The sequence below is a fragment of the Aquarana catesbeiana genome, linkage group LG13, assembly GCF_042186555.1.
Source record: "Aquarana catesbeiana isolate 2022-GZ linkage group LG13, ASM4218655v1, whole genome shotgun sequence".
Lineage (NCBI taxonomy): Eukaryota > Metazoa > Chordata > Amphibia > Anura > Ranidae > Aquarana > Aquarana catesbeiana.
The window spans coordinates 223,291,923-223,319,007 of record NC_133336.1 but is presented as its reverse complement, the minus strand read 5'-3'; the positions used below and the strand labels follow the sequence as shown (position 1 = coordinate 223,319,007).

The window sequence follows — 27,085 nt, the reverse complement described above, 5'->3', positions numbered from 1 at the left end:
GGGAGCGGGTGATGGGGGGGGGGAGCGGGTGATGGGGGGGGGGGAGCGGGTGATGGGGGGGGGAGCGGGTGATGGGGGGGAGCGGGTGATGGGGGGGGAGCGGGGTGATGGGGGGGAGCGGGTGATGGGGGGGGGGAGCGGGTGATGGGGGGGGGAGCGGGTGATGGGGGGGAGCGGGGTGATGGGGGGGGAGCGGGTGATGGGGGCAGAGGGAGAGCGGGGTGATGGGGGGGGGGGAGTGGGTGATGGGGGGGGGGAGTGGGTGATGGGGGGGGGGAGCGGGTGATGGGGGGGGAGCGGGTGATGGGGGGGGAGCGGGTGATGGGGGGGAGCGGGTGATGGGGGGGGAGCGGGTGATGGGGGGGGAGTGGGTGATGGGGGGGTAACGATGACCAAAGTTTGCAGTTTGTTTTCTCTGCGCCTCGCTCACACCACGATGAGTAGACTCGCTCTACTCTTCAGGCTGCAGCTGAAGTGGAAAAACTTTAACCCCCTCTGCACCGGCGCCTCCCAGTCCTTTAAGAGGCTTCATATGCTGGGAGGTGGGGGGGGGGCGAGGTTTATGAACATGTAACCCGTCACATGATCATAACCCGTCACATGATCACAAAGCTCCCAATCACAAGCAGCGATTGTGAGCTTTCCGTTAGGCCATCGGTGACTGTGCCGGGAGAGCGCTCTTGGCACAGATGGGATCACACCAATTCGGTGCCAAGGGGTAAAAGTGGTTCTAAAGCATTAAGGTAAAAATGTTTAGGCATCAGTATCTCCCCCCTTTTACTGAACTGATCCCTTATTGGATCCAGTGCCAGACACGTCTACAGCTCTTCTCTCCCTTCCGGATCTCACAGGTTTTGCTAGGGAGTCATTGGCTCCTAGTACTGTCAATCAAAGCTTGTGATGAGGCAGCAGAGAGAGGAGGAGGGGGCACACTGCCTGTGTCAATGGACGAGTGTGCACAAGCCCCCCCATGGGGGGCACTGAACAGAGGGGAGGGGCCAGACTCCTGCCTCTCAGGTGGATGCATTCGATTGCTTCCCCCCCCCCAGTACTGGCGTCCCCCGCCATGTATTCCAGGCTCCGCTTGCCCGTCTTCAGGCCCGGGACTGACATGGCTGGCGGAGGGGAAGAAGAATAGCGGACACACACCTCTGTTCTCCTCTCCCCTTCTTGCTATGACCTGGAAAGTGACATGTATAACGTCACTTCCGGGGTCACTCCCCCCAGCCAGCAGAGCCATGAAGAGATTTATTGTAATGTGAGCTCAGTTTTTTTTGGGAAAAAAAAAAATAATTAAGTTACACCAAAGTGCATAAAATCCACGTACAAACACACATTGTAAGGGGGTGGCACCTACGCATGCCAACGATGATTGTGATACACGTTACATATCACCGCACACGCCTGTGATATGTAATGTGAGAGCAAAAATTCTAGCGCCCGACCTCCTCATAACACTAAACTGATGGGGGGGGGGGGGGGGGGGGGCTACTAAAAGTGTCGCCCTTGGAAATATGGGGTACTGAAGTTTTGTCGCCATTTCACAGGCGCACACATGTTTAAGGTTTCACCCAAAACGTCATTAAAAAAAAAAAAAAAAACACTAAAATGAAATTTTAGGGTAAAAAAAAATAAAATCTTCAGGCCAGATTCATGACCCGGCCTTTTCTGGCACTTTTGGTTTAAATCCGTATTTTTTGCCAGAAAATATTTAACACCCCCCCCGTACACCCGACCTCCGAGATGTGACATGAAGGGTCCCAGCAGCTGCAGGACACACAGAATATGATGGGGGGGGGGCTTCTGACACTTGAAGCTATTTAGGGAAATAAACCGGCTTGCATCATAAACCGTGCAGCACACTGCGAGCTGGGAGGACGCCCCCCCCCCACCGGAGGACAGGACCGGAATATCCTCCGCAATTTGTAGCAGAGATTTCCCATTATTACAGAACGCTCCCCTGTGATTCGTCCTCCCTTCTTCATTCCACAAATGCAACAAAAAAAAGTGGAAACATTTTTGCAACATTTGTAACTAAAAAAGTAACAATTTACGAAGACATTCCGTTCCAACAACTTTACGCAGATAAAAACGGACAAAAATCCCATTCTAATCAACGCCATTTGTTTTATTTTACCTTTAAAAAAAAAAAAAAAAAAAAAAAAAAAAAACGACTCGGCAAAATACAAACTATTTTAACCCCTTCAGCCCGGAAGGATTTAACCCCCACCCCCTTAATGACCAGAGCATTTTTTTTGCGATACGGCACTGCGCTACCTTAAGACCCCATTCACACAGGGGCAACACGACATGCCGTCGCATCAGCGAGGCGACCTGCAAACGAATGGCCGGGCGACTTGCAAAACGACTTCTGCATAGAAGTCTATGCAAGTCGCCCCCGAAGTCATACAGGAACCTTTTTCTAAGTCGGAGCGACTTGCGTCGCTCCCTTAGAACGGCTCCATAGTACAGAACGGAGGCGACTTGTCAGGCGACTAGGTCGCCTGACAAGTCGTCCCTGTGTGAATGGGGTCTTACTGACAATTGCGCGGTCGTGCGACACTGTACAGAAATAAATTAACATCCCCCCCCCGCCCCCACAAATAGAGCTTTCTTTTGGTGGTATTTGATCACCTCCGGCATTTTTTATGCTATAAACAAAATAAAAAGACCAACGATTTAATAGGAAAAAAAAAAAAAAAATATATATATATATATATATATATATATAAATTATTTATTTTTTTATTGGATGTTTTATATCAGAAAGTAAAAATATATATATATTATATATAAAAAATGTTTTACTTTGATAAAAAACATCCAAAAAAAAAAAAAGTAAAAATAAGAATGTCTTCATACATTTAGACCAAATATGTATTCTGCTACATATTTTTTGTAAAAAAAAAAAAAAACAAACAAAAAATCTCAATAAGCGTATATTGATCGGTTTGCGCAAAAGTTATAACATCTACAAACTATGGGGTAGGTTTATGGAATTTTTTTTTTTTTTTTTTACTAGTAATCGGCGATTTTTTACCAAGACTGCGACATTTCGGCAGACAAATCTAACACAAGGGACAATTTTTTGGGGACCAGTGAGACAAATATTCTGCCTCTTTCAGATGATGATCGCTGGGTGCCAGCAGATATCAGGTCCACCGGACACCCACTGATCGGCTCCCGCGGTGTCCAATCACAGTGGGAGCGGGCACGCGCGCCCCCGATCCGAAAAAAAAAAGTCAATCTGCCTTGTTTACGTAGGCAGGCCGCCGTTCTGTCTGCCTCGGTAACAATCCGTAGGCCCCCCTGGACCCACTGATTGGCTCCCATTGTGCCCAATCACAGCGGGAACGGAGCGCCGGCGGCAGCGAATGCACATCCCCCGACCTGATTTATTTTTTTTAAAGGCGATCTGCCTTTCTTACATAGAAAGATCTCCCTTCTATCTGCCTTGGGAACAATGGGCGGGTCCCGGCGTACATCAGGTCCGCGGGACCCGCTGATTGTCTCCCGCTGTGCCTCCAACCACTGAGAGCACGGCGCGCTGACACGCCCCCGACCTGAAAAAAAGAAAGAAATGAAAGCCGATCTGCCTTGTTTACATAGGCAGATCGCCGTTCTGTCTGCCTCGTGAATGAACGGAGGGGTCCGCCGGACCCGCTGATTCCAATCACAGAGGGAGCGCAAACACGCCCCCGACCCGAGAAAAAAAAAACACATACAGGTACGTTATTTCACGCTAAAGGGCCACAGTATATATACACACACATAAGGAATGTAATAAAATTGGAATTGTTTTATTTAAAATGTTGATGGGGAAGACTCCAGGAAACGCCTCTCTAGTCAAATCATCCCTCCCCCCGCCGTTTTTTTTTTTTTTTTACTCCAATGAGCTGTGGACCGGCTCCTCCCCGTCTTTGTTTACATGAGCTGCCAGGAGGAAGTGACCCGCCCCCACAGCTGATTGGGAGTGCAAAAAAAAAAAAAGAGCGCAAGTTTGGAGTTTGGTTAGCGAGGAGTTATGAGGCGATGATGTCACACGTGGTCTCCAGATGTCTCGTGGCCCCTCCCGGGTCAGGATTGGGGGTATTGGGGCCCCGTTCACACGATTACCACTCACAATTTTTTTTATTTTTTAGTGCGATTTACACGTGTCGCACTCAGGGCTGCCCCGCCCCCTTTTTGGGGCAACGCGCTTCATCCATTTTTTTTTCCTTTGACGCCACAATCGCAGCAATAAAAATCGTACCGCGTTTAAGGCGTGTCTCATTGCGGTGTGGAATTGCAGCCACGGAAACGTTGAACACAGAGACAGAAACACGCAGTGCGGCCGACGGGTGTTCCCCCCCCCCCCCCCCTGACGCCGCACGCGTGACGCAGGCAGCGACCAATTAAAAAAAAAAAAAAAAAAAAAAAAGAGGATTATTGATGGGACGCGACAACGAGCTTCAAGAGACTACAAAGGGAAGGTGACCCCTCCCCCCACATGACCACATTTAGGACTGGTGATCAGTCACTTGGAGCGCAGCATCCTCCCCCAAGTACCAGTGCCGCCCCCCCCCCCCAATACCCAACAGTACCAGTGCTACCAAGGGAAAGGAGTGCCGCCCCCCCCCCAGGTCAGGAACAGGAGATTGTAATCGGATGGTGGATAGAAAACAATGTAACAAATCTACACAACTGATACATCTTATACTTTCATTGGTGTTTACTTCCCGAATATTCCCCTCCTTCCTGTCCCCCCCCCCCCCCAAAATCAAATAAAGCCGGTCCCCACGACCCTGGTGGTCTTTCTACCCCCCCCACTCCTGGGGATTATATAGAACTGGCACCCCCCCTTCCTATGATTATATAGAATCGCCTCCCGGGTTACATACAAGGCCCTCTCCCTCCATCTATATAGAGTACCCCCCCCCCTTTACTGGGGGTTATAAAGAGTCTCCCCCCATCTGGCAGGATAATATATGGGGCGCATCCCCTTTACTGGGGTTTATAAAGCACCCCCCCGCCTTCTGTTATATAGGGAGTACCCCCTCTTTCCTGGGGTTATATAGAGTCCGCAGCCCTCCCTGCCTTCTGGGGGTAATATAAGGCGTCTTCCACCTTTCCCGGGGGGGTTATGAAGAGTTCCCCCCTCTCTAGCATTATATGGGGTACGCACCCCCTTTCCCACGTGGTCATATAGGGTGTCCCCTCTTTCTCATGGTTCTAGAGTCCCCCCTCTCCTACCTTCCGAGGGTTATATAGGATGCCCCACCTCCTGCCTTCCGGGCGTTATATAGGGTGGGCACCCCCTTTCCCCAGGGGGTAATATAGGGTTCCCCCCACCTTCGAGGTTATATACAATTGCCCCCCCTTTTGACCGGGTTAAATAGGGTGCACCCTCTTTCCCTGGGGTTATATAGGGTCCCCCTCAAAACCTTCTGGGGTTATATGCCCCCCTTTTCCCAGGGGTTATATAGGGTGCCCCCCCTTCCCCCAGGGGTTACATAGGGTGCCCCCCACCTTCGAGATTATATAGGGTGCCCCCTTTCCCGCGAGTTATATAGGGTGCTCCCCCTTTTTCCAAGGGCTATATAGGGTGCCCCCCGCCTTTGAGGTTTTATAGGGTGTCCTATATGGGTTATATAGGGTGCCCCCTTTTCCCGGGAATTATATAGTTTGCCCTCCTCCTACCTTCAGGGGTTATACAAGGGGGGCACCCCCCTTTTCCCAGGAGCTATATAGGGTGCCCCCCTGCCTTCGAGATTATATAGGGTGCCCCCCCAGTCTGGGGTTATATAGGGTGCCACCCTTTCCCAGGAGCTATATAGGGTGCCCCCGGCCTTCGAGATTATATAGGGTGCCCCCCTTTCCCGCGGGTTATAATAGGGTGCTCCCCCCTTTTTCCAAGGGTTACATAGGGTGCCCCTGCCTTTGAGTTTATATAGGGTGTCCTATATGGGTTATATAGGGCCCCCCCCTTTCCCGGGGGTTATAGCACCGTCCCCCGGATTATATAAGGTGCCCCCCCTCCCCCCTCTGGGATAATATAGAGATGATCTCCCTCCCCCCAGGATTTATATATGGACTCCCCGGGTAGGAAGGACTGAATGGGGTCTCCCGGATTGTATAGCTCGGAGCTCTCCGGGGATATATAAAGTTTCCCTCCCCGGTTGATTATCCCCTCCTCCCCCCCACATGGATCCCCTCCTCCCCGGTACACACACAGCATCCCATCCCCCTCAGAAAACGATTCCAGCCCACCGATCATTCCTGACCGCTCACCCCCCCAGGGACGGTGCGAGGTGCCCGGCATGACTTCCCAGGCGAGCCCGAGGCTTCTTGGCCCCCACTAGGCCGCAGTGCGGAAGAGGCCGAGGCCGCCCCGGGAAGTCCGAGCCCGCTCCCCGCCGCCTCCTGTCCGAGCCCCCGTGCCCTCCGCCCGCTCCCATCGTTCCCTCCTCCACCCCGGGTCCCCCCGCTTCCCATCACCGGACAAGCCGGCCGAGCTCCGTCCTTACCTGCGGCTCCTCCGCTCTCTCACCACGTGACCTCCCTTCCGCCCCGCCCCCTCTCACGTACGCTTAGGCCCTGACGTCAGGGCGTGCTCTGCGTTCCACCGGAGGGGGGATACGGAGAGGGGCGGCGCTGCGCTCCACGCCTCGCTCTGGTTGGCTGGAGTGGGCGTGTCCTTTGAGAGAGGACGGTCATGTGATTGGAAGATGGAGAAAGGAGGGGGGAAGATGGCGCGCAGCACCAGTAACTGGCTGTCCGGGGTGAATGTGGTCCTGGTGATGGCCTATGGCAGCCTGGTGAGGAGACACGAGGGCCACAGGGGTCCCTAATGAACTTTATAACAACCAAGCTCTAGCTGTCATGGGGCTCCTACAACTGGGGGGAGGAAACTTTTGGGGGTTGCCAGGGCTACAGTGGGGCCCCTGAGTGCTGTATAGAGATTGGAGGGCCACATTGGGGCTCCTGAGGGCTGTATAGAGACTGGAGGGCCAGAGTGGGGCTCCGGAGGGCTGTATAGAGATTGGAGGGCCACATTGGGGCTCCTGAGGGCTGTATAGAGACTGGAGGGCCAGAGTGGGGCTCCGGAGGGCTGTATAGAGGTTGGAGGGCCACATTGGGGCTCCTGAGGGCTGTATAGAGATTGGAGGGCCAGAGTGGGGCTCCTGAGGGCTGTATAGAGATTGGAGGGCCAGAGTGGGGCTCCTGAGGGCTGTATAGAGATTGGAGGGCCAGAGTGGGGCTCCTGAGGGCTGTATAGAGATTGGAGGGCCAGAGTGGGGCTCCTGAGGGCTGTATAGAGATTGGAGGGCCACAGTGGGGTCCCTGAGGGCTGTATAGAGATTGGAGGGCCACATTGGGGCTCCTGAGGGCTATATAGAGATTGGAGGGCCAGAGTGGGGTCTCTGAGGGCTGTATAGAGATTGGAGGGCCACAGTGGGGCTCCTGAGGGCTGTATAGAGATTGGATGGCCATAGTGGGGTCTCTGAGGGCTGTATAGAGATTGGAGGGCCAGAGTGGGGCTCCTGAGGGCTGTATAGAGATTGGAGGGCCACAGTGGGGCTCCTGAGGGCTGTATAGAGACTGGAGGGCCAGAGTGGGGCCCCAGAGGGCTGTATAGAGATTGGAGGGCCAGAGTGGGGCCCCAGAGGGCTGTATAGAGATTGGAGGGCCAGAGTGGGCCCCCCGAGTGCTGTATAGAGATTGGAGGGCCAGAGTGGGCCCCCCGAGTGCTGTATAGAGATTGGAGGGCCAGAGTGGGCCCCCCGAGTGCTGTATAGAGATTGGAGGGCCAGAGTGGGCCCCCCGAGTGCTGTATAGAGATTGGAGGGCCAGAGTGGGCCCCCCGAGTGCTGTATAGAGATTGGAGGGCCAGAGTGGGCCCCCCGAGTGCTGTATAGAGATTGGAGGGCCAGAGTGGGCCCCCCGAGGGCTGTATAGAGATTGGAGGGCCAGAGTGGCCCCCCGAGGTCTGTATAGAGATTGGAGGGCCACAGTGGGCCCCCCCGAGGGCTGTATAGAGATTGAAGGGCCACAATGGGCCCCCCGAGGGCTGTATAGAGATTGGAGGGCCACAGTGGGCCCCCAGAGGGCTGTATAGAGATTGGAGGGCCACAGTGGGCCCCCCGAGTGCTGCATAGAGATTGGAGGGCCACAGTGGGCCCCCCGAGGGCTGTATAGAGATAGGAGGGCCACAGTGGCCCCCCGAGGTCTGTATAGAGATTGGAGGGCCACAGTGGGCCCCCCCGAGGGCTGTATAGAGATTGGAGGGCCACAGTGGGCCCCCCGAGGGCTGTATAGAGATTGGAGGGCCACAGTGGGCCCCCCGAGGGCTGTATAGAGATTGGAGGGCCACAGTGGGCCCCCCGAGGGCTGTATAGAGATTGGAGGGCCACAGTGGGCCCCCCGAGGGCTGTATAGAGATTGGAGGGCCACCGTGGGCCCCCCGAGGGCTGTATAGAGATTGGAGGGCCACCGTGGGCCCCCCGAGGGCTGTATAGAGATTGGAGGGCCACCGTGGGCCCCCCGAGGGCTGTATAGAGATTGGAGGGCCACCGTGGGCCCCCCGAGGGCTGTATAGAGATTGGAGGGCCACCGTGGGCCCCCCGAGGGCTGTATAGAGATTGGAGGGCCACCGTGGGCCCCCCGAGGGCTGTATAGAGATTGGAGGGCCACCGTGGGCCCCCCGAGGGCTGTATAGAGATTGGAGGGCCACAGTGGGCCCCCCGAGGGCTGTATAGAGATTGGAGGAGTCAATGAGCTTGCTGGAGCAGGGAAGTCATTGAGATATCGGGGGACCCCAGTGTAGTGTAACAGGGAGATCATTGAGATATGGGGGGCCCCAGAGAAGATAAACACAGAAATCATTCAGATATGGGGGCCACAGTAGTGTAACGGGGATATCCTTGAGATATCAGGGCCACAGGGGTTCCAGTGTAGTGTAGCTGGGAATTCACTGAGATATGGGGGGGGGGGCACAGGAGCCCCAGAGAAGATAAGCAAAAAAATCATTGAGATATTGGGGTCACAGGGAACCCCAGTGTGGTGTAGCTGGGAATTCATTAAGATATTATTATTATACAGGATTTATATAGCACCAACAGTTTGCGCAGCACTTAACAAAATGAAGGCAGACATTACCATTACATTACACTTTGGTACAAGAGGAATCAGAGGGCCCTGATCACTAGAGCTTACAATCTAGGAGGGGGATCAATTGATACAAAAGGTAATAGCTGTGGGGGATGAGCTGATGGATAAAGTGAATCAGTGTATTATAGTTAGAAGCAGCATAGGCTTCTTTATAGAGAAGGGTTTACAGGGATCGTCTAAAGATGGATAGATTAGGAGACAGTCGGACAGATTGGGGGTAGGAAGTTCCAAAGGATGGGAGAAGCTCTGGAGAAATCCTGGAGGTGGATATGTGAGGAGGTGACGAGGGAGCTAGAGAGCAGGAGGTCTTGGGAGGACCGAAGAGAGCGGCTTGGTTGGTATTTTGGGACTGGGTTAGTGATGTAGCTGGGGGGCCGAGTTGTGGACGGCTTTGTAAATTATTGTTAGTACTTTGAATTTTATTCGTTGGGTGAGTGGAAGCCAGTGGAGGGATTGGCAGAGAGGGGTGGAGGAGACACTGAATGTTTGGTAAGGTGGATGAGTCTTGCAGCGACATTCATTATGGACTGAAGGGGGGATAGTCTATGTAAAGGTAATCCGATGAGGAGGAAGTTGCTGTAGTCGAGGCGAGAGATGACCAGGGAGTGAATTAAAAGCTTGGTGGTGTCATTGGTTAAAAAGGGGCTTCTTCTGGAGATGTTGCGGAGGCTGAGGCAGAATGATGTGGGCCTGAAAGGACAGATCAGAGCCTAGGGTTACCCCTAGCTCCCTGGCATGTGGGGACGGACTGATAGATGTGCCATTGATCTTGACAGAGAAGTCAGGGGAAGGGGCACGTGGGGGAGGAACTATTATGAGCTCGGTTTTAGATTCAGTTTGAGGAAGGGGTGTGACATCCAGGCTGATAGGTCTGTTAGCAAATCAGTGATGTGTGAGGAGACTGATGGGGTGAGCTGAGGGGTAGAGAGATAGATTTGGGTGTCATCAGCATATAAATGGTAGCGGAAGCCATGGGAGGCTATCAGCTGACCCAGGGAGGACGTGTAGATTGAGAATAGTAGGGGTCCAAGGACAGAACCTTGGGGGTGAACCCAAGTTTGGAGTTGGAGAGGAGGAAATGGAGTTGTAAGTGACACTGAAGGTGCATTGAGAGAGGTAAGATTCTAACCAACGGAGAGTGCAGCCATGGAGACCAAGCAAATTGAGTTTTTTTTGAGGAGGGGGTGGTCAACTGTATCAAAGGCAGCGGAAAGGTCCAAGAGTAAGAGTACGGAATAATGACCGGTGGTTTTGGCTGTTAGCAAGTCGTTTGTGAGTTTTAGGAGAGCAGTTTCTGTGGGGTGCTTTGGACGAAATCCAGACTGAAGGGGATCAAGAAGGTTATTCTCAATGAGGTGGTCGCTCAGTCGGCTGTAGACTAAACATTCAAGGAGAAGAAGTTTAGAAAAAAGTTTAGTGACTTCCTCTACAGTAACTGGGTTAAAAGAGGGAAGTATTGATTGTGCAGGAGGACAAGGAGTGTAAAGTAAGGGAGATATCTGTAGAGCGGAGATCTCGAGACAAATTGTCTCAATCTTTTTTTTGAAGTGATTAGCAATCTCCTGGGCAGTGAGTAAGTTAGTGGGTGGAGGTAATGGAGGACGAAGTAGAGTGGTAAAAGGTAGAAAAGAGTTGATGGGACTGTGTGAGAGGGTGTTAATGAGCATGATAAAGTAGGTCTATTTGGTAGTGTGAAGGCAGGAATGGTATTTTTGGAGGGCAGATTTATATTGGCTGAAATCTTGCTGTGACTTCGTTTTACGCCACAGAAGCTCAAGAGCGTGGCTACGTTTTTGAGGCTTCTGGTATTGTCTGTCTGCCAGGGTTGTTGCGGTCGGGGCCTGATTCTGTGTGTAGTGAGGGGGGCCAAGATATCCAGGGTGGATGACAGTGAACTGTTGTAGATGGAAGTGGCCAAGTTGGGGCAGGACAAGGATGAGATTTTGTCATAGGGACAATCTGTAGCAGGGCAGAGCAGGGTTGATGTGGCAAAGGTTTCTACGGGTAATAGTTTGGTAGTTGGTAGGCAAGGAGGAGCCAGACAAGGAGAGAGTGAAACTAATAAGATGGTGATCAGAGAGAGGAAAAGGAATGTTGGAGAGGTTGCACGGAGTGCATAGGTAGGAGTATATGGCAGTTGCCAACAGAGTGAGTAGAAGCGCTTGTCCAATGTTTTAGGTCAAAAGAGGAGGTTAGGCTCAGCAGCTTAGAAGTAGCTGGAGTGTTAAGATTAACAGGGATGTTGAAGTCACCTCACCAAGAATGATTGTTGGAATTTCAGAAGAGAGAAAGTAGGGTAGCCAGGCAGAGAAGTCCAGGGGGCCGATAGATCACAGCAACTCTCAATGAAACTGGAGAAAATAGAGTGAGCTTAAAATGTAGGAGAGGGACGGGGGGGGGGGTGGATGAAGAACCTGAAAAGTGCTTTGAGGGGATAGGAGGATTCCAACACCACCTCCTTTCCATCCACTAGGCCTGGGAGAGCGAGTCCACAGGAGGCCACAATGGGAGAGGGCAGCAGGAGAAGCAAGATCAGATTCTTGAATCCAGGTCTCCGTAATTGCAAGTAGGTTCAGGGAGTTTGTGATAAATAGGTCATGGATGTTGGTGGGTTTGTTACAAACAGAGCGGCATTCCAAAGGGCACAGGAGAAGGGGAGGCTGGTTCTAGGCTGAAGAGGAATAGAAATGAGATTGTGTGGATTGCGGCTGCTATCAGAGGATAGGGGGTGCCGGGTATGTTGGCCGAAGGTAAATGATGACGGTCCCGGATTTGGGGAAATATCTCCAGAAGTTAGGAGAAGCAGAAGGGTGAGAGAGGTGATACGGGAGTGTGACTTATGTGGGGGGGGGGGGGCATGTCCCAGAGACCTGCAGGTTTTATATGTCTCCTGTTCCTTTTTCTTGGGCACATACCTGTACTCTGTATGTTTTATATTATGTATTGTGCAAGACAAAATAAGTTTTTCTGATTAAAAAAAAAAAAAAAAAAAGATTTCAGGGCCCCCAGTGTAGTGTAACTGGGAAACCATTGAAATTTAGGGGGCCCCAGAGAAGATAAACAAGGAACTCATTGAGATATAGGGGCCCCCAGTGTAGTGTAGCTGGGAATTCATTGAGATATGGGGGGCCACAGGAGCCCCAGAGAAGACAAACAATGAAATTGTTGAGATATTGGGGTCACAGGGGTCCCCAGTGTAGTGTAACTGGGAAATCATTGAGATATCAGGGGCCCCAGTGTAGTGTAATTGGGAGATCATTGAGATATAAGGGCCCCAGTGTAGTGTAACTGGGAAATCTTTGAAATATAGGGGACCCCAGGGAAGGAGAAACAAGGATATCGTTGAGACATAGGAGCCCCAGTGTAGTGTAGCTTGGAATTCATCAAGATAGGGGCCCTCCAGTGTAGTGTAACGGGGAGATCATTGAGATATGGGGGTCCCAGTGTAGTATAGCTGGGAATCCATTGAGATATGGGGGCCCACAGGAGCCCCAGAGAAGGTAAATAAAGAAATCATTGAGATATTGGGGCCACTGGGGCGCCCCAGTGTAGTGTAGCTGGGAATTCATTAAGATATCATGGCCCCCCGTGTAGTGTAACGGGGAAATCATTTAGCTATAGGGGCCCCAGAGAAGATAAACAAGGAACTCATTGAGATATAGGGGCCCCAGTGTAGTGTAACAGGGAGATCATTGAGATATAGGGGACCCAGTGTAGTGTAGCTTGGAATTCATCAAGATATTGGGGCCCCAGTGTAGTGTAACTGGGAAACCGTTTAAATATAGGGGGCCCCAGAGAAGATAAACGAGGAACTCATTGAGGTATATAGGGGCCCCCAGCGTAGTGTAGCTGGGAATTCATCAAGATATCGGGGCCCCAGTGTAGGGGAGGGGTGGGCTTCCCAGATGTGAAAGCCTACTACAGAGCAGGCCAGGCTGGTGGATTGGCGCTGTCCTGCAGAGGCGAAACATTGGGGTGGCCATGGAAGTTGAGGACTCCAATGACACGGCCAAGAGTTGGCCGTGGATCACATTGCCTCTCATTGACCAATCCTACGCTGGGCAGCACACTTCTGGTGGCCAGGGATGCCTTTTTAACACTCCTGTGTCACTTCTTCCCTTCCCTATGGTACCAGTACTTGGCAACCCGGCCCTACTTTGTGGGCCCCGACGGCTGACTCTCCCCCCCCCCCCTCCACTGTTGGGGTGTCTGCTGCGGACCCTCCGTTGGATTCCTGGAGTGGTATCCAACTACGCAGCTTTCTGTGTGGGTGTCTACGGACTTCGGGAGCATCTCGCCAGCTCACGGAACTGGAATACAGTTGTTGTCGGGGGGGAGCCGGTCTGCCATAGTCTTTCGACAATCTATACCTCTTTGACTCGACCGACGGAAGGGTTCGTCCCACTTTTCCTATCCAAATGGGAGTCAGACTTGGGCACCCAGTTCACTGACTCTCAGAAGGAAAAGATCCTTCATTTTGCCCAAAAGTCCTCTATAGCTACCAGGGTTTAAGAGACATGTTACAAGATTTTGATCAGATGATACAGAGTGCCTACCACTTTGCACTGTTTCTTCCCTCAAGTTCCTAGTGTATGCTGGTGGTGCGGCGACGCCAAGGGACCAATGCTCCATATTTTCTGGAATTGTCCTAAACTTGTGAGGTGATCTGCACGGTCAAACACCTGACAAATGTTGATCTGGAAGGAAGCCCTGCGGCTTGTCTGCCGTTCAGTAAATATAAGGCTTCCCTTACAATCCAGCTGCTGAATGTGGCCAAGGCATGCATCCCCCTCTGTTGGAAATCAGAGAGCCCCCTCCTTGTCAAAATCTCTGTGGTTCTCTAAAGTGAATGATTTGAGAGGCATGGAGGACCTCACCGCTACCTTACATAACCAGGAGGAGACTTTTCATGAGTCCTAGAGACCTTGGAACCATTTTGTGTACACTACCTTCGGGAGGTGGCACAATCGAACTGACCTTTTTGTTTCACGTTTGAGTAGGGTGTAGCTCCTCTGAGCCTGCCCTGAAAGTCTTGGGAGGGGGGTAGACATGGCCTTCTGGCTTGGTTCACCCTCTCTCATGGGGTCTCCCTTCGGGAGGAGGGGGGGAGAGCCCCACCTAGTACTTGGGGTGGTCTGTTTCGGCAGACCTCCCAGAGAACTGGGTCCGCCTGGTTCAACCCCCCCCCCCCCCGGGGATCAGGTAAAGGGTCCCTTCTCTTCGGAGGAGGACCATGTGTACACCCTGTGCATGTTTTGCGTTTCACTTTTTTGGTGTGCACTTTTTTTTTTTTTTTGCACCGGTTGGAGTCTGCATGTGTCCACACACCACAGGCTTTAAAAAAAAAATCATATGTCCAAAATATCTGTGGTTCTCTAAAGTGAACGAATTGAGAGACATGGAGGACCTCGCTGCTACCTTGCGTAACCAGGAGGAGACTTTTCGTGAGACCTGGAGACCTTGGAACCATTTTGAGACCTGGAGACCATGGAACCTTTCGTGAGACCTGGAGACCTTGGAACCATTTTGTGTAGACTGACGCCTACCTTCGGGAGGTGGCACAATCGAACTGACCTCCTAGATTTAGTCCCACTCCCTGGGCGAGAGGTCCTCCTTGCATTCCTCCTTTCTCTCCTCTTTTTTTTTTTTATCACGTTTCTTTCACGCTTTTGGGGAACGCCTAATCCCCCAAACCTTTCTCCCTTTCTGGCAGCTTTCCCTCCTCCGTCTCCCTGACTCGGTGATGGGTTTTGTTCTTCAGATATGGTGTATAGTTGCCTTGCCTACATCTCGCTCTTTATCTTGTCCCATTTCTGGGCTAGGCGGGTCCATAGGGATGCAATATCTCCCATTATGCTGAAAAGGTTCTAATCTGTTACTTTACTTGTTTTTATTTTATTATTCTGTTTTTGCATTTGTGTATTTATGTTCTGGGTCTTCCCTGTAGTCGCTTGTCGAGCTCCCCAGCTTTACGCAACTGACCGTTATCCTCACAACCGTAATGGCTTTTCATCACCCTCCATATCGTGCAGTGCTGGACTTGTTGTTCTATAACTCGGATTATGTGATCCTTTCTGTGCTATTTGACTGTGTTATTGATTATAATTGCATACTTTGGCTGTTGAATGTTACTTTCTTTGGAAAAATAAAAAAAGATATTGGGGCCCCAGTGTAGTGTAGCTGATAAATCCTTAGGATATGGGGGGCCCCCAGTGTAGTGTAACTGGGAATTCATTGAGATGTTGGGGCCACAGGGGGCCGTGTAGTGTAGCTAGGAAATCATTGAAATATAGGGCCCTCAGTGTAGTGTAGCTGAGAAATCCTTAGGATATCGGGGGCCACAGGCCCCCCCCCCCCCCCCCCCCGTGTAATGCAACTGGGAATTCATTGAGATATTGGGGCCCCAGTGTAGTGTAACTGGGAAATCATTAGGGGCCCCCAGTGTAGTGTATCTGGGAGCCATTGACGTTTTAGGGGCCCCCGGTGTAGTGTAACTGGGAAATCATTAGGATATCTGGGGCCACATGGGGCCCCAGTGTAGTGTGGGAATTTGAGATATTGGGGCCACAGGGGCCCCAGTGTAGTGTAACTGAAATCATTGAAATATAGTCCTTAGTATATCGGGGGCCACAGGGGCCCCCCGTGTAATGTAACTGGGAATACATTGAGATATTGGGGCCCCAGTATAGTGTACTGGGAAATCATTGAAATTTTAGGGGCCACAGTGTAGTGTAACTGGGAAATCACTGAAATATAGGGGCCCCCAGTGTAGTGTAGCTGAGAAATCATTAGGATATCTGGGGCCACAGGGGCCCCCACAGTGTAATGTAGCTGGGAATTTATTGAGATATTGTGGCCACAGGGGCCCCAGTGTAGTGTAACTGGGAAATCACTGAAATATAGGGCCCCCCAGTGTAGTGTAGCTGAGAAATCATTAGGATATGGGGGGTCCCACTGTAATGTAACTGGGAAATCATTGAGCTGTCGGGCGACCCCAGTGTTGTGTAGTTGGGAGATTAGGAAGATAATGGGGGCGATAGGGGCCCCACTGTAGTGTAGCTGGGAATTCATTGAGCTATTGGGACCACAGGGGCCCCAGTGTAGTGTAGCTAGGAAATCATTAAGATATCAGGGGCCCCAGTGTAGTGTAACCGGGAAATCATTGAAATATAGGGCCCCCCCCCAGTGTAGTGTTGCTGGGAATTCATTGATATATTGGGGCCACAGGGGCCCCAGTGTAGTGTAACTGGGAAATCATTGAGCTGTCGGGAGGTCCCAGTGTAGTGTAGTTGGGGGATTAGGAAGATATTGAGGGCCATAGGGACCCCCACTGTGGCGTAACTGGGAAATCATTGAAATATCGGGGGCCCAAGTGTAGTGTAACTGGGAAATCGTTGATATATCAGGGGCCACAGGGATCCTTATGTAGTGTAGCTGGGAAATCATTGAGATATCAGGGGCCACAAGGATCCCTATGTATTGTAGCTCGGAAATTAGTGGGATATCAGGGGCCCCCAGTGTGGTGTAACTAGGAAATCATTGAGATATTGGGGGCCACAGGGGCCCTTCTACTAACCAAAATGACTTCTGGAATTGTTAGAGCTACCCGGGAGGTTTGTGAGGAACTCCAGAGAGCTATGTGGTAATTAGGGGCCCCTCTAGCTGTTGACGGGCCCTTGGGATTTTTAGGCTCGGCTCTCCCCACCTTTCCAAAGGTAAAGGGTATCCTTGGTATTGTGGGGTTGATTGGGAGCTTCTGTAATGATTGTGATTGGTTGGGCTCCTGCTGTGCTGGGTTTGAGGGGGCCCCTGGATCATTAGAATCACCCCACCCTCCCCCATTGAGGTTTACACCATTATGTTTACAGGGGCCCCTGAAGAACTGTATGAGGGGCGACTGGTGGGGTGGTATGCTTTGTTGGAGGGGCCCCTGGAACGTGGGGGATTTCATTTACAGTGTTGGGACCACAGGGCCCTCCAGAGTTCAGTATGATTGGGGGGTGCTGATTTTAGGTATCCCTGGCTGAGAGCCACAGCCCCCCTTCCCTCAGTTAAAGGGGAGCCTTGTTATTGGGGGGAGGGGGGGGGGTTGTGATTTGTTGGCTCACATGGGCTTTTGTTGTGCTTTGTCGAAGGGGCCCCATAGATGTTAGAACTAGGGGCCCCCCTGGTTTTCTGATTTGAAGGGATAGTTTTAAGAAGAAACTGTTATATATATGTATAGGCAAGAGGACTATTATCCGAGAGAGATACAAAGTAACATTGTTTATAAACATTGATCAGACGGGGGGGGGGATAGAGAGATACAAAGTAACATTGTTTATAAACGTTGATCAGACGGGAGATTTTTCTTCTCTCAGTAAAAAGCAAGTCCCTCCAAATTGGGATTTTAAACGGACTACAAACGGTAATTGTAAAAAAGTACAACTTTATTAGCATGTATAACAGTGAACAACATTTCAGGTGATAATAAACACACACAGGTATGTTGGGGGCGGAGACGGACGGTGACGTTTGTTCTTCTCTCCCCGCAGGTCTTTGTCCTTCTATTCATCTTTGTGAAGCGGCAGATCATGCGATTTGCAATGAAATCCCGGAGAGGACCGCACGTTCCGGTGGGACACAACGCCCCCAAGGTACACGGGCCGGATATCGGGGGGGGGGGGGGTTGGGGGGTTGGGCTGTCACTTTTTATCCGTATCTCGCAGTCACTCGTCTTTCTCTGGTCCAGGATCTGAAGGAGGAGATTGATAATCGACTCTCCAAAGTGCAGGACATAAAATTCGAACCGCAACTTCTGGAGGAGGGAGACGAGCGCCTGCTCCAGCTGGATACACCGGGTGAGAAAACGACGCCGTGCTCTATACTACTCATACTGTACATTACCATAGAGCTACTCTGCCCCCCACCCCCAGTGATCAGACTTTACATTGTGACTTTGTAGAAGGAGGAGGAGTCATTTCCTCAGTCTCCCCTCCCCCATTGATCAGACTGTACATTGTAACTTTGTAGAAGGAGTCGTCATTTCCTCAGTCTCCCCTCCCCCCGGTGATCAGACTGTACATGGTAACTTTGTAGAAGGAGGAGGAGTCATTTCCTCAGTCTCCCCTCCCCCAGTGATCAGACTGTACATTGTAACTTTGTAGCAAGTCACAGAACTACCCAGGCACCAGCATTTCTATGATTTGAGTCGGTAGCTCAGGAAGTAGATGGGTGCACTGGGTGATATCTGAACAAAGATGGCGCCGTCCTATGGAAAAGATGAAGACATTGTCCGGGGTGTCCTGTGAAGGTAATATCTGGGAGGGTTAGACACATTATGGAGGCTCCTCCATGACCTCCTATATATGATGACAGGTCCTCTTTAGGTATGACAGTGAGGTGACCTCTGATGTCGGATTTTCTCTTCCAGGCGGGTTCAACTATCTGTACAGAATGAAGACTTTGGATGCTGTAAAACATTCAGGTGAGCTCCGCTCCAAGCTGGCCAGTAGATGGTCAGAGGATCTCCTGGGTGGGAATATGACCCCCCCCCCCCCGATGCCGGCTGCAGTGTACTCGGCAAATGGGTGTCCCGTGTTTTCTGCTGCCCCCAGCCCGGGCGTCTATGGAGGGCGGGCCCCGGGGCGTCTATGGAGGGCAGGAATTGGATTGAGGGGTGAAGTAATTGGGGTGATCTGAGGGGGGAAAGAAATGGTGAGATCTGAGGGGTGAAAATGTAAGGAATTGGGGTGATCTGAGGGGTGAAGGAATTGTTGTGATCTGAGGGGTGAAGGAATTGGGGTGATCTGAGGGGTGAAGGAATTGGGGTGATCTGAGGGGTGAAGGAATTGGGGTGATCTGAGGGGTGAAGGAATTGGGGTGATCTGAGGGGTGCAGGTATTGGGGTGATCTGAGGGGTGCAGGTATTGGGGTGATCTGAGGGGTGCAGGTATTGGGGTGATCTGAAGGGTGCAGGAATTGGGATGATCTGAGGGGTGCAGGTATTGGGGTGATCTGAGGGGTGCAGGTGAAGGAATTGGGGTGATCTGAGGGGTGATGGTGAAGGAATTGGGGTGATCTGAGGGGTGAAGGAATTCCAGTAACATTTTTGTTTCCCTCATCAGATATTCCCCTCCAGGAGAACGCGAAGCACCCCAAATGTCTGGTAGGAAGAAATTTCCGGGCGTTCCTGTTGGAGATGAGGAACGGCACCTCCCCCTACAAGTCCGTTCGCAAGCCGCTATTGGACACCTTACTGGATGGATATGACTCGGCGCGCTACGGCACCGGGGTGAGAATGCCCACTTATGTATTCCGGGGCTTTCTTTACCATACATCACGGGACACAGAGCCACAGTAATTACTGTATGGGTTATAGGGCACTCAGGTGATGGACACTGGTACACCCTAGACAGGAAGCTCAATTCCCCATATAACCCCCTCCCCTTACCGGGAGTTCCTCAGTTTTGCAATTGATGTAATCAAAGATTCTGTTCTTCAAACCTCTCGCCTTACGCTTGGGTTGGTACATATACGTAGAATCTTATGGTTGAAAATTTGGTCAGCTGAAGTGTCATGCAAAAAGCTCCTGGCTGGTTTTCCTTTCTGCAGTGAAAAGCTGTTTGGGGATGATTTGGACAAATATATCCAAAAGATATCAAGCGGGAAAAGTACCCTTTTGCCAGTTAAGAAAAAGAGTAAAAGTCCCTCATTTAAAAAGGCTCTTTCGCCAGGGGCATCGGCCTCCACCATCGGGTTCAAGAGGTAAACCTCAGGGTCAACCCCAGGGACAAAAGAAGTCCTGGGGGAGGAAACCCGCAAGACTTCTGCAGTTCTCAAGGGTCTGGCAGGAAGAATTTAAAGACAGATGGGTGGTCTCCACAATAACTCTAGGTTACAAACTAGAGTTCCGAGAATTTCCTCAGGTCAGATGTCCCCAAAGATCCAGAGAAAAAGAAGTCTCTCTAGCATTAGACCGACTTTTGTCGCAAAAAGTGATCATGGTGGTCCCCATGGAAGAGTAGGGGTTGGGGTTTTATTCAAACCTTTTCACGGTGCTAAAACCAAATGGAAATGTCAGACCCATTCTAGATCTTAAAGATCTAAACCGGCTCCTGAAAATTCGCTCTTTTCGCATGGAATCAATCCGATCAGTAGTCTCCATCCTACAAGGAGGAGAACTTCTGGCATCAATCGACATCAAGGATGCATACCTGCATGTACCTATTTTCCCAGTTCACTAGAAATCTCTGCGTTTCGAAGTAGAAAAACTTCATTTTCAGTTTGTAGCCTTGCCTTTCGGTTTAGCTACTGCACCTCAGGTGTTTACAAAACTTCTGGCCCTTCCTCTGGCCAGATTAAGGGCCCAGGGTCTAACGATCATATCATACCTAGACGTCCTGCTCTTTGATAGACCAGTCGGTAACCTGCTTGGACCAAAGCATGGTCACCACAGTCAACTACCTGGAATACCTAGGTTGGGTCCTCAACCTAGAGAACTCTTCTTTAAATCCAGTAAGAAGATTAGAGTACTTGGGTCTGGTTATAGATACAGCCCAGAAGAGGGTGTTTTTATCCCATGCGAAAATCAGCGCCATAAAGGAGCTGGTTCAGGTGGTCAGGGCAAAGAAGGGTCCTTCTATTCGCTTTTGTATGAGGTTGTTGGGGAAGATGGTGGCTTCATTTTGAAGCAGTTCCCTATGCTCAGTTTCATTCGAGACTGCTGCAAAACAGTATCCTGTCTGCCTGGAACAAGAGGGTCCAAGCACTAGATTTTCCAATGCGTTTGTCGCCAAAAGTGCCCCAGAGCCTCTGTTGGTGGAAGGTATCCAAGAATCTGCCAAAGGGGAAATCCTTCTTACCAGTTACCTGGAAGGTGGTAACAACAGATGCCAGCCTTTCAGGTTGGGGAGCAGCCCTGGAAGAGGCGTCTGTCCAAGGGAAATGGTCCGGAACCAAAAGGACCTTGCCCATCAACAATCTAGAGATTTGGCCAGCGTACCTAGCCCTAAAGGCCTGGACATTCAGGTTGCGGAATTCTCCTGTCAGGATTCAATCTGACAATGCCACAGCAGTGGTTTCTATCAATCACCAGGGGGGCACCAGAAGTCAGGCAGCCCAGGGAGAGGTGAACCAGATCCTAATCTGGGCAGAAAAGCATGTGCCGTGCATTTCGGCAATCTTCATTCCAGGGGTAGAGAACTGGCTGGCGGACTAAAGTCGCCAGCAGTTGTTCCCGGGGGAATGGTCCCTTCACTCCGACATCTTCGTGGCTATATGCCAAAGATGGGGGATCCCGGACATAGATCTGTTTGCATCCAGGTTCAACAACAAAGTTGACAACTTTGTGTCAAGAACAAGGGATCTGCTCGCATACGGAACAGATGCGTCGGTGACCCCCATGGGATCAGTTCTCACTGTGTAAGAGAACTGTCAGGATGCGCCCGGCACGCACATGTGCGCATGCGCGCATTCACGGGCATCGGCAGATTTCCTTGCGCAGGAACACACATCTGACCACAATTGGCACCTGACAGCCTATTTAAGGGTTGCTCTGATTTCTGACAGGTGCTGCTTGATCTTCAGCTGTGTCCTGAGATTCTGAAACCCTGTTTGACTTCCTGTTGCTGAAACCCTGGCCTTCCTGACCCTGTTTCTGGACTCTGATTACTGGTTCATGATCCTGGCTTCCTGTTTGACCTTGCTCCTGTTTATACCTTGGTACCTCGCTGCCTGCCCGTTACTGAACCCGGCTTACCTGATGACCTCGCTCCTGTCTCCTGTTTGGCTCCACGCTGTTTCCGAGTACCTGTGCTGGCCGTCCATCCTCTCAGCTGTGCTGGTTCCAGCTCTTCACCAGAAACCCTGCTTGCATGTCCCAGTCTGCAACACTTCCAGCAAGTTCTGCACGCAGCATTCACAGGCACTCGTGTTCCTCCTGATCCTTGCCACCATCTGTTCCATCTCCAGTGGGACTTGGATTGGAGATACAAGAGAGGCTGACCTCGTCATTTCAGGCTCCTACCAGGTACGTGACACAGTGATTTATGCATTCCCTCCTATTCTACTGCTTCCATTAATTCTTTGCAGGATCAAGCAGGAAAGGAAGTCGGTAGTTCTTGTGGCCCAGAAGATCTTGGTATGCAGAAATAGTAAAGATGGTGGCCCCTACCACCACGTCCAGACCTGCTATCGCAGGGACCAGTGTTCCATCCTACCTTAGAAATGCTAAATTTAACGGTTTGGCTATTGAAACCCACATTCTGAAGAGTCGTGGGCTTTCAGGCTCAGTGATATCTACCTTGATTAATGCTAGGAAGCCAGCTTCCAGAGCCTTTTATTATAGTCTGGAAGGCTTATGTTTCCTGGTGTGGATCCAGGGGTTGGCATCCCAGAAAGTATGTCATGGGTAGAATTCTTGAAAATAGGGTTAGAGATGAAGCTAGCCTTGAGTACTATCAAGGACCAATTCTTGGCCTTCAACATCCGCTTGCTTCGCATTCTCTGGCCCGTAGCTTTATGCAGGAGGTAACGCGGCTTAATCCACTGGTTAGAGCTCCCCTGAACCCTTGGGATGTGAATTTAGTTCTGTTGGCATTACATAAACAGCCTTTTGAGCCGATACAACATATTCCCTTGGTCCTTTTGACAAGGAAGCTAGTTTTTCTGGTAGCCATATCTTCTGCAAGAAGGGTATCAGAGTTGGCGGCTCTTGTAAAGAGCCATATTTAATCATTCACAAGGATAGAGTAGTATTTTGTCCTCATCCTAGCTTTCTGCCAAAGGTGGTTTCAGGTTTTCATCTAAACCAGGATATTGTTCTAACTTCATTTTTTTTCCAGAACCCTGTTCTATGGAAGAAAAGTCACCACATTCTTTGAATGTAGTGAGAGCAGTCAAAATCTATTTGAAGGCGACTGCTCAGTTTTGGGAAACAGATGTTTTGTTTGTGTTGCCTGAAGGTCCTAAAAGAGGACAGGCAGCATCGAAATCTACTATTTCTAAATGGATTTGGCAAGTAATTATTCAAGCTTATGGTTTGAAGAGGAAAGTTCCACCTTTTCAAATCAAAGCGCATTCCACCAGGGCTGTTAGGGCTTCTTGGGCTGTGCATCACAAAGCCTCCATGGCTCAAATCTGCAAGGCCGCAACTTGGTCTTCAGTCCATACATTTACCAGATTCTATCAGGTGATTGTAAGAAGGCATGAGGATATCACCTTTGGGCGCAGTGTGCTGCAGGCAACAGTATAAGGTCCTCAAGTCTGATTGCACCCTACTTTTTTTGGTGTCCCCTCCCCTCAGATAGCGTTGCTCTGGGACATCCCAATACAGTAACTACTGTAGCTTTGTGTTCTGTGATGTACTCCAGGAAAAGGATTTTACAGGTAAGCTGTCATACAAAATCCTATTTTTTTTGTGTGGACACTCATTGGTTAAATCCAGCGAATTTTTACATCTCCGCCGCTATGAGGCCCCATTCACACCTACGCGTTTCGTAGCATGAAGCTCAAACGCTGGAGGAGAAAACAAATCAATGATTCTCTATGGAGACGGCTCACATCTCCACTCGAAAACACCTGAACCCAAACTCCTGAAGATCCAAAAACTTCTGGAGCTTTATTGCTGCTGAAATTGGGCAGATTTGCTTTGTTTTTGATGCATTTTTATCCCCGTGGCACTGAATGGAAAGGCAATTTTGTGCGCTTTCTCGTTTTGCGTGATTTTTACGCTTAAATGAAAAAAAGTTACAAAAAAATAATATGAATAAATGTAAAATAAATACACAAATAACTAAAACTCATCATAAATAAAATACATTTAATTATGTTATAATAACCCCCTAACTTTAAAAAAAAAAATAATAATAAAATTCATTATTTATTTTGTAGTGTAGTATTTTATTTTAGGAATATTATTATTTTTTTTTTATTATTACATAGTATTGTATTATTATTTATATTTGTGTATTTTTACATTTTATTTATTCATTTAGTAGTATTAACACCCTAACCCCAACAAAAAAAATTAAAATAAATAAGACCATGAATAAAACATTAACTCCTAACCTTAACAAAAAAATACATAAATAATAATAAGACAATAAAGAAAATATTAACTCCTAACTCCAACCCCTAATCCTAACTTTAACGCCTAACCCCTCATCCTAAAAGAATAATAATAAATATTAATAAAAATCAATAAAAGCTAAAAAAAAAAAAAAAAAAAAAGCCAAAGCTCAAAAACGCTGCTTAAAAATGCACAAAAAAAAAAAAACGCCGGAAAAACATTCAAAGGCGCTATACTGATGTGTGAATGAAGCCTTACTTGTCTGTTCAATGGGAGCAAGAAATATACCTGTGATCCTGTCTGAGGTGACAACATGGCTCCTTCAGAGTGCATTCAGGAAGCGTTGTCACCCTGGGACAGGAAGTGTTACTGGCAGGATCACCTGGTTGTAAAATAAAGGAAAAAAAAGCCTGAAAAAGGAGAACGAATGCGGTCACCACATCTATTATTTTTTTTTTTTTTTTTTTTTAGATTTGGTGTTGCTGATCCTCCGTGATTTAAAGAACTGAAATACAATTAACGAAAGGGGCGGTTTTTCTATAATGATCTGATATAAAATAAAACTCTTTTTTATGCTATGTTTTCAGGTTTACGGAAAAGCAGAACACGAGAAGTTCATGGAGGCTCTGAGCGAGTTATCCGCCTTGTAAGTGGTTCCATCCGTCCAATCACAAGTGTCCGTGTGTCTCTGTCTTTTCCAGCTGCCGCGGCAGTTCAGTTACTTTGACGTTCTCTCTTTCCCTCCCCCCCCCCCCCTCAGGGTGAAATCCAGAGAGCTGGGAAGCCAGAGGCAGCGCCAATCGGCCGCCAAAGACCTGACCGCCTCGCCGGAACCTTCCGCCTCGCCCACCATCCAGGTCACCTACCTGCCGTCCAGCCAGAAGAGCAAACGGGCCAAACACTTCCTGGAGCTGAAGAGCTTCAAGGACAATTATAACACCCTGGAGAGCACCTTGTGATCTCCGCCATCTGATTGGCTGGATTCTTCTCTCCCGTCGTTTTGAGTTCACTTAGGGGGAGTCGCGACGCTAGCGCAGGAGCCAACAAGTGGCAGAAATCGGCGACAACTTTACAAGGACTTCCTCTGAAGAAGGGAGACCAATAAAAGGACGACTCCACCAAGACGTAGGACGTCCGTTGTGGGCGGAGCCCCTCGGCTGCAATCGTCGTCGGACTTCTATTTCCTATTAATGTTTCTCCTCATCCCCCGCCATTCATACCATCCACCATTAATTATAGATTTCCTATCCCCCCCAACTAGCTGGAAACCCAAATTATTAGGGGAGACCATAAAAGGGGGGGGACCACCATTGTACCAGTTGGGTCCAACTGGGAAGTCCAAATCGGAGACTTTGTTACTGGAAACCATCATATGGTTGATCGATCTTTCCGGCTGTCATGCAGAGATTTTGGTTTTGGGTGGAGTTCTCCTTTAAATATTTTATAGAAGCGTGGGAATCTTATCGGCTTTATTTAGGACTTCAGACGGTCCCGGCAGCCAATGAGAGTCGATCCCGCCCCCTCCTGATATAGCAATTATTCTGGCCGAGGTTTCAGCTAGCGGCTCAGGTTTTATATTTTGTATTTATATGTATATATTGTATAATTCAGTCCAGAGTTCAGGAAGAGGCTGTCCCCCCTCTGTATACTCCTCTGTATATAGGAACTCCGCACTTTCCTACATCCGGGGGGAGGGGGGATCTTTTCTATGTTTCTTGTACAGTATTAAACATGAGAAAAATGTAACTCCGACTCCGTCTGATTATTTGTATCACCGGTCATATATATTATACAGGAGTGACATCACCGCCCTCCAGATATAAGATATATTATACAGGAGTGACATCACTGCTCTCCAGATATAAGATATATTATACAGGAGTGACATCACCGCTCTCCAGATATAAGATATATTATAGAGGAGTGACATCACCGCTCTCTATATATAAGATATAATATACACCCCCCTGATCTCTCCTTTATGTTATCTGTATTTGTACACTCAGACATTTATAGGAGTTTATAGGGAGTTGAGTTTACTGACGTTTTTTTTTTTTTTTTTGAAAGCAGAAAAATCGCATTCAGGATGGTAGTTTTCCGGCATTTCAAACACCAAATGCTTGTAAACGCAGTAACCCGTGTTTATGCGCCTTTGCGTTTATATGCGTTTTTAAAGAAGAATGTGTATAATGTGGAAAAAAAGGGGGGGAGAGAGAGGAAGAGAGAGAGGAGGAGTAGGGAGAGAGAGGGGGAGAGAGAAAGGGGGAGAGCTAGGAGGAGGGGGAGAGAGAGGAGAGGGGGAGAGCTAAGAGGAGGGGGAAGAGAGAAAAAGAGGAGGAGGGTTAAGAAAGGGGGGGAGCTGGACCTCCTATCACAATTTGGATTAGCAGCAAGGATGGGAAGTGTTATCATAATGGGGGATTTTAATTATCCAGACATAGACTTGGCGGAGGGAACCGCGCATTCATTTAAGGCTCGCCAGTTCCTAAATGTCTTGCAGGACAATTTCATGGGTCAGATGGTAGACGCACCAACTAGAAATAAAGCGTTACTGGATCTACTGATTACCAACAATACAGACCTGATCACGGATGTGGAAATACGGGGACATTTTGGTAACAGCGATCACAGGTCAATTGGCTTCTGTATAAATCACACAAATAGGAAACATGAGGGGAATACAAAGACACTGAATTTCAAAAGAGCCAACTTCCCGAAACTACGATCCTTGGACGGTGTAGTGGCGTGTAGTCACCTCTTGGGGCGCCTCTATAGTTGTTTCCGATGATCTGCTCTCACATATGTTGTGTCTCTGTTTTCTCCCAGGGGTTTCCCTCTAATGTCCTCTCAAAGGGGTATATAAAAAAGGAAGAAGAGCGCTCTTCT

The 27,085-nt window shown here is 49.6% G+C and overlaps 2 protein-coding genes across 2 annotated transcripts in view; one reads left to right on the top strand and one right to left on the bottom strand.

Moving 5' to 3' along the window:
• The window catches only part of UBAP2L (ubiquitin associated protein 2 like), a gene marked incomplete in the record, with an annotated part of 55,269 nt that extends 48,627 nt beyond the window's left edge, over positions 1-6,642 (bottom strand). Inside the window, 1 exon segment of the mRNA XM_073609226.1 lies at positions 6,507-6,642.
• A 1-nt stretch (position 6,643) lies between these two features.
• LG13H1orf43 (linkage group 13 C1orf43 homolog) lies at positions 6,644-25,945 on the top strand. Its single transcript, XM_073609225.1, has 7 exons — positions 6,644-6,797; positions 17,685-17,786; positions 17,882-17,990; positions 18,563-18,616; positions 19,257-19,423; positions 24,787-24,845; positions 24,960-25,945. The coding sequence occupies exons 1-7, from the start codon at positions 6,708-6,710 to the stop codon at positions 25,156-25,158; spliced, it is 780 nt and encodes a 259-aa protein (XP_073465326.1). The 5' UTR covers positions 6,644-6,707; the 3' UTR covers positions 25,159-25,945.
• Positions 25,946-27,085: the final 1,140 nt, after the last annotated feature.